Source organism: Lepisma saccharinum, chromosome 2 (assembly GCF_977018435.1).
Source record: "Lepisma saccharinum chromosome 2, izLepSacc3.1, whole genome shotgun sequence".
In the NCBI taxonomy this organism is placed as follows: Eukaryota; Metazoa; Arthropoda; class Insecta; order Zygentoma; family Lepismatidae; genus Lepisma; species Lepisma saccharinum.
Genome location: NC_139230.1, coordinates 128,102,340 through 128,110,026, shown reverse-complemented (window position 1 = coordinate 128,110,026; position 7,687 = coordinate 128,102,340). Strand labels below are relative to the sequence as shown.

The window sequence follows — 7,687 nt, the reverse complement described above, 5'->3', positions numbered from 1 at the left end:
TCTGGATTCACTGCGTAGTGTGGTGTTATTCTTATGTTGATTTAGTGTTTGGAGTATCCGCTGGAGGGTGTTGCAATCAGTTACTGCTGCAAGGCTTTGTAATCAATTGTCAGGAATCTGTAAAACGATTGTTAGTAGTGCAACTTCTGACGTGTTTTATGTTGCAACTACATGTTCATTATTGACAGTTTGTATACGTTATCATATTTGTGAAGTGTTCTGGTGCTGTGTAGTGTATTTGAGCGTGTTTTCTCGAAAAAAATGGGCAGAAAGTGTGGCATTTCACCACGTAAGCAAGGAATGGTTCTTGCTTTGCATATGGATGGTCATTCTCAGAGAGAAATTGGTCGACAACTTCAAATGCATCAATCCACAGTTAGCCGCTGCCTGCAAAAGTAACAAGAACATGGAAAATCATCACTGAGAAGTCACTGTGGCAGAAAGAAAAAGACATCACCTTGACTGGATCGTATGATAAAGGAGATGGCACTGAAGAACAGATGAATGAGTTCACGCCAAATTGCACATAAACTTCAAAATAAGGTGGGAGTTAATCTTACTCATGCTACTGTAGTATCCCGACTAAAGAAACAGGGTGTTTCTAAACACGTCCCACGTAAAAAACCCAGACTTGCTGACGCACATGCAAAAGCTAGACGTGAGTTTGTCACACGTTATGGTGCATGGAATGATGCAGATTGGGAACATGTGATATTTTCTGAAGAAAAACGATTTAAATTGCTGGGGAATGACAGCTCAGTTAAACTGTGGATGCGGAAGGGAGAAGAACTTGCAAAATCTTCTAGTTTAGAAACTCAAAAGTTTTGTGGCAGTGTAATGATTTGGGCATGTTTCTCTGCAAAGGGGATTGGCAGGATGCATATTTGCACAGGGACAGTTAAGGCTGATCAATATCTGGAAATCCTGAATCGGAAAGTTCTACAAACTGCAGGAGATCATTTTTCTGGACAGAATTTGAACTACTTTATTTTTCAAGACGATAATGAAACCTGTCACCGTGTTCAGGTGGTGAATAACTGGTTTCATGATATGAATATTGAAAGACTTTGGTGGTCACCCAACTATCCAGACATGAATCCTATAGAAAACCTGTGGGCTATGGTGTGCAAAAAACTTGGTAATTAGACGTACAGGTCAAAAGAGGAACTTATGGCAGCAATTGTACATGTTTGGAATGAAATTGAGGTCGAATATTGTCAAAATCTCATTCATAGCATGCCTCGAAGGTTGGAAGCACTTAGGAAGGCCAGGGGTGGCCACACTAAGTACTAGTCAATGTATTTACTTACTATCATTTCAAATTAACATATCATGATGGATTTAAAACCTTTGTTCAACCTTTTTACTTGTAAAAATTGTCTTTGTGCGAAAACGTTCCACAAGCTATATTTGCAATAATTTTTATATTAGTACTGTCAAGTGCATTATGTACGTAACTATGACTTAAATAATAAAAATATATTGTACAGATATAGTGTTTTATATAATTGTTAGGAAAACAAATCGACAAGTCGAATTAAATCAATAAAACAACTGATAATTCACGAGCGAAATGCCGACGACCAAAAATAATGAAGTGATGCTATTTTTTTTTTACAGAGTGTAGTACGATCTCAATACAGAAATACTATTTACGTAATTCATATTTCAACTGACATCAAATGAAGAATTTAAGTACTATATATATATATATATATATATATATATATAAATATATTGAGCCAAAGCAGTATTCTTGTATTGTTCTATTGTTTAATGTGCATGATTGATTGATTGATTGATTGATTGATTGATTGATTGATTTGGTTCATTCTAGTTCTCTTCTTTGTCGTTTTTGGCTAATTTCGAAGATGAGGATGAGCGATGTTATGATTAAATTGATGAAGAGACACACACAAAGATCGTACGCCCAACGGCAAAAGAAACAGAAGGCGAATTGTCCATCATTATTTTTATTCGGTTTGTACTGCACAATATGATGATAATGAATTGAAATAAAGACATCAATAAGCAGAGGGCAACGCCTGTTTCGCACCAACATAATTTTATTCCATAAAACATCACAGGATGTAGAATGAAAAGTAATGAAAATAACGATAGACAATTTGCCTACCATTATCTTTGCCGTTGACTGTACAGTGTCTCTCAAAAGTTTTAAGACAACGACATTTTAAACTAGGAAACCCAATTTACACAAGGAGTTGGTCGGTTGCCTGTAGAGTTAGGCTCAATTTCAGGGTTGCCACAAGGACAATAGATATTTATGAAATACGCGAAAGAAATAAAAACAAATATTGTTGTAAAAAATTATAAAAATATCACTATTACATCGAAAATGACAAAATTCTTTCTGAAAGAAAAAATAATAGGTTTTCTAGTATTTCATCGCTGATGAGTCTACAGAAAGGAAAAGAGGCGAAAGGAAACGAAAGGTGATAAAAGAGAGGAGAACAGAGAAAGGGGAAGAGGTAAAGTACATGTGGGAAGAAAATAGACGACAGAAGTGGATAGGAGAAGTAATGAGGAGAAAGAAAAAATATTCTAAGAGAGATGAGGAAAATGGAGCAAAAGGAGATACGAGAAGAAAAACGAGATGACAGAAGAGGAGGAGCGGAGAGGAGGAGACGAAAAGAGGGGAGTGGAGAGTAGAACAAAAGAGAGAAAAAGAGAAGAACGATAAGAAAAGTACAGTGGAGTCGCAAATCTTAGACAGGAAGGAGAGGAGATAAGAGGAGTGGAGAAGAGTGGGGTGGAGAAAACATGCGAGAAAAGTAGGGAAGGCGATGAGATAAAATCAGAGGAGAAGGAGGGGAGAGAAGAACAGAAGGGACTGGAGATGAGAGGAGAGAAGAGGTATTTACAGAAAATATCGTCTCGGCATCAAGTATTGATGCATTGATCAAATTATTGACATGAAAAATTCAATAACATTTTGAAATGCATTGGAGTGTATTAGATTGGTGCGATATGCCTTTTGGCTGAGTTCACAACAAAATAAAATCTTCCACGTAAGATCTTTGATTTTACCTGCGATTATATCACTAAAAACATGAATGTAATTTTATTATTTATAAGAATGATGCAATTTTGCTTTCGCTCCTGAAAGTAAGTAGGAGATGCTGACCAACGTGAAATGTATATTTAACTCTCCTCCTACATGTAATGTGCAAAGAATACTCGTTTGTAACAAAGAAAACGAAGTTAGTACGAATAGGTGAAATCATTTAATGGAGAATTGGACATGATGAAAACTTTTCAGTCGATATTTGCGGAGGTATCCTTGCATTGAACTCGAGTAGGAAAATGGGTAAAAATAGTATGTCCTGAATTGCCACAAATATAAATAGTTAATGCATTAACATTTTTCAATGTTTTTGAAGTAGTACACAATTATCGTTAGAGTATCATAATTCACGATCTTATACATGAAAATATCCCTTTGAACGTGTGTCAATTCATTTATTTGTTTTTTTATATATATACAGGGTGTCGCAAAACTCTTTCAACAACGCTTGGGTGCTGGTAGATATCATAAAAACAAGTAACTTTTCCCTATAAAGTTTACCTCGAAAGCGCTTAGTTTCTGCGCTATAAGCGCTTAAAATCTATCCTGTACGTATGCAACCCAACACAGCGAACGCTTGCTGTGACATAACTACCAGGGGCGGGTGGCAGGGTTGCCACTAGCACCTGGCGCCGTAGCGAGCTGTGCTAACCACAGCAGGGTTGCCACTAGCGTTCCTCGTTAAGAGAGACGACTTGAAAACAACAACTTGGGAGTCTTGCCTGAGCAAAATCCAAAACATTAATGATACTTTCGATATTGTAAGAAGCATTGACAGTATTTATAAACTGACCAAGACAAATAATGGACAGACTGAAATTCAAGATTACTCATTCTAAAATATCTCCATAATTGATTGATTGATTTGGTTTATTTTAATTCGCTTTTCTGCCACCTTTGGTTAATCGCGAAGATGAGGATGATATGATGAAATAACAAATGACACCAATATCTAGGTCAGGATTTAAATCCGAGACACCTGGAGCCGTAGCGAGCTGTGCTAACCAGATCACCACGGAGTGTTTCGTGTATCATGCAATATCAACAATTGCAAGGGACACGTGAGATAGGACGTGAAAATGACGTACAATGAGAAGAATAGAAATTCATAAGAATTATCCTGGAAAATCATCTAGATGTCAAAATCCCGCTGGTTTGCTACAAAACGTGATTTCTAGGGTGAAATAAAAGTTAACGTTTTGGTGTCTTCCGAAAATGTTACTCTTACATTTCAATGTCGATATCAAGTTGCTACAATGAATGATAGGTATGTACAATTTATGACGTGTACTCAATGGTTTCCTTTTGATTATCTTTTTTCACGTTCGATGATAAGAATGGGAAGCAAAGACACAAAATGAGAAAACTAATTCCCACACATGAAAAGAGTGTAAATTATGAGGATTTCTCTTGATGTACCAAAATCAAGCGATATCGTTAAGTGCGGAACAAAGTAGTACATGCAGTTTGTACCGAACTCAATGTAATTCCGTTCAATGAAATGTTAATTTCATCCTACAACTTCTTTAATAGAGCATTCAAGATGAACCAGTTTGAGTGGAGAGAGAGAGAGAGAGAGAGAGAGAGAGAGAGAGAGAGAGAGAGAGAGAGAGAGAGAGAAAGAAAGAGAGAGAGGAAGAGAAAGAGAGTTTTTAATTCGCATGTTCCTAGTATTGCAAATAATTTTCAAATAAATTGTAATAACATTGCAGTCTGCATGTTCGAAACGAGGCAGCAAACACATCATGTTTACATTTGTTCGTTCGTGGATTTACCCTATCTCACGTGTCCCTTGCAATTGTTGATATTGCACGATACACGAAACACTCCGTGGTGATGTGGTTAGCACTGCTCGCTACGGCGCCAGGTGCTAGTGGCAACCCTGCCACCCGCCCCTGGTAGTTATGTCACAGCAAGCGTTCGCTGTGTTGGGTTGCATACATACAGGATAGATTTTAAGCGCTTATAGCGCAGAAACTAAGCGCTTTCGAGGTAAACTTTATAGGGAAAAGTTACTTGTTTTTATGATATCTACCAGCACCCAAGCGTTGTTGAAAGAGTTTTGCGACACCCTGTATATAAATTCCAGATGCAGAACAATGTAACCACTATGCACTGCTATTGCAAATAAATGCCAGAATGTTCTTGATTAATAGAAGGATAATTGAAAAATAAAAAGGAACACCTCGTGAGGAGGATCGAACCTGGAACTGCTAGCAGCCCAATCGAGAACTCTAACTACTACCCAAGCCTTTACCTTACGTAAAAACAACAATTTTTAAGTATTCTGTCCCCCCAATATTGTAAATGTCCTTGGGAATGCATGTAGTTGAACTTTTACTTTAGTTTTGAATTGCTTTCTTGTAGTATAGCAGTTATCTTCGAGAAATAATTTTCGAAGTGATGAGAATATTGGTAATTGTGAAAAAGGCATGGTAAAGCCAACTGCCCTAGGGGAGTAAACCCTAAATAAATCCACCCTGCGTTGGGCCAATCCCCCACACAAGGGTATTAACGGATTCAGAGAAAAAACAGGAGCCTCGGAATGGACAGATCAACACAACAACGACCGGACTGGAAAAGGAAACCGAGAATGGGAACATGGAACATTAAAACTATATTAGGAAAAGAAGTTGAATTAGTACAGGAAATGAAGATACGTAAGATAGACGTAATGGGAATTAGTGAAGTAAGAAAGAAAGGAAATGGCATACAAAGGCTTGAGGAGGTATATACCTTGAGATATTCAGGGGTTAGACAGGGAAGAAGAGCAAAAGAAGGGGTAGGAATTGTAACAAGTCAGGAATACGAAACAAAGGTCAGTGGCTTGGAACCAGTTAACTCAAGAATAATTGTAGTTAAATTTGATATAGAATATAAAATATCATATATCCAAGTATATGCACCAACAGAGGATGCCTCTGTGCTTGATAAGGAAGAATTTTATGTACAACTCCAGAGGACAGTAGATAAAGAAGTAATGGAGGGACGGTATGTAATGATAGTGGGAGACTTAAGTGCAAGAACAGGTAAAGATAAGAAGGTAGCCCATGGTAGTATGGGAAGCTACGGGGGAGAAAAGACATTGAATGAGAATGGCAAGAGATTACTGGAGTTTTGTGTAGAAAATCAGTTGCTTTTTGGAAACTCCTTCTTCCCACATAAGGAGGCACATAAAATAACCTTCCAGGCTGAAGGAAGAAATGCTAAAAGCATAATAGACTACATAATATATACCAGTAGTATTAGGAGAAACATAATGGATGTTAAAATTATAAGAGGTGCTGAACTGGGTACAGATCATAGATTACTAATGGTGGACACACGCTTCACGAGACCACCAAATGAAAAAATACCAAACAATTAAGATAAATGAGTTACAGAAAAAAGATAAGAAGGAAGAGTATAAAGAACAGGTAACAGCCAGACTGACAGAAGGACCAGATGTAGAACAACTAGAGATAGAAGAAATATGGAAGAGAATTAAAAAGGCACTCATAAAATCTGCAGAAGAAGTATGCGGAAAGAAAATAGTAGATACAAGAAAAAAGAAAACGTCTTGGTGGAATGAAGAAGTGAAACAAAAAGTAAAAAACAAAAAGGAAGCATGGAAAAAATATATTATGTCTCAGACAGAAAAACATAGAAGGAAATACATTGAAAAAAGAAATGAAGTCAAGGAAATAGTGAAGGAAGCTAAAATAACATCCTGGGAAAAATTTGGAAATATGGTTGAAGAAAAAGCTAGAGAAAAGAATACAAGGCAATTTTGGAAAGTTGTAAAGAACTTGAGAGGAAAATATGGAAAAACAATAAGAACCATTAAAGATGGAGATAAATTGATCACAGAAAAAAAGGATGTGTTGGATGTATGGCGGAAACACTATGGTGAAAAATTCCAGAAAGAAAATAATAACCCAGAGGAGGTAGGGGTGATATATGAACCATACATGGAGGTACAAGACTCAGCTATAGAAGGGGAAATAAAGGAAGATGAAATACAAATAGCAATAGAACTGATAAAGACAGGAAAAGCAGCAGGATCAGATGGAATACATCCAGAATTAATAAAATATGGAGGTATGGAAGTAGTTAAGAATTTAACCAAGATGTTTCAAAGAATATGGAAGGAAAACAAAATACCAAATGAATGGAGGAAAAATATCATTATCCCACTACATAAGAAGGGCAGTAGCTATGACTGTAATAACTACAGAGCAATATGCCTCTCATCAGTCGCTTATAAATTATACACAAGGATACTAGAAAGACGTCTCAGAAAAGTGGTGGAGGAAGATATGGAGGAGGAGCAAGCAGCATTCCGCCCTAAAAGGCAAACACAAGATCATATATATACTATAAGAACGATTATGGAAAAAAGAATTGCCAAGAACAAGGACACATATCTAGCTTTTATAGACCTAAAAGCTGCTTTTGATTCAGTACCTAGGCAATATGTATGGGAAGCATTGGAGGCAAAGAAAGTACCAGTAAGATTATTGAATGCAATAAAAATTGTATATAATAATCCTGTAGGAACAATTAGAGTAGATGGCGAATTTGACATTGGGAAAGGCATAAAACAAGGAGACAGCCTCAGTC

At 36.8% G+C, this 7,687-nt stretch overlaps 1 protein-coding gene across 1 annotated transcript; it reads left to right on the top strand.

Annotated features, from left to right (window-relative positions):
- The first annotated feature begins 5,630 nt into the window (after positions 1-5,630).
- Positions 5,631-6,452, top strand: LOC145983635 (protein CFDP2-like). Its single transcript, XM_083116698.1, has one exon. It carries the CDS (start codon positions 5,631-5,633, stop codon positions 6,450-6,452), a length of 822 nt encoding a protein of 273 aa, XP_082972824.1.
- The last annotated feature ends 1,235 nt before the right edge of the window (positions 6,453-7,687 follow it).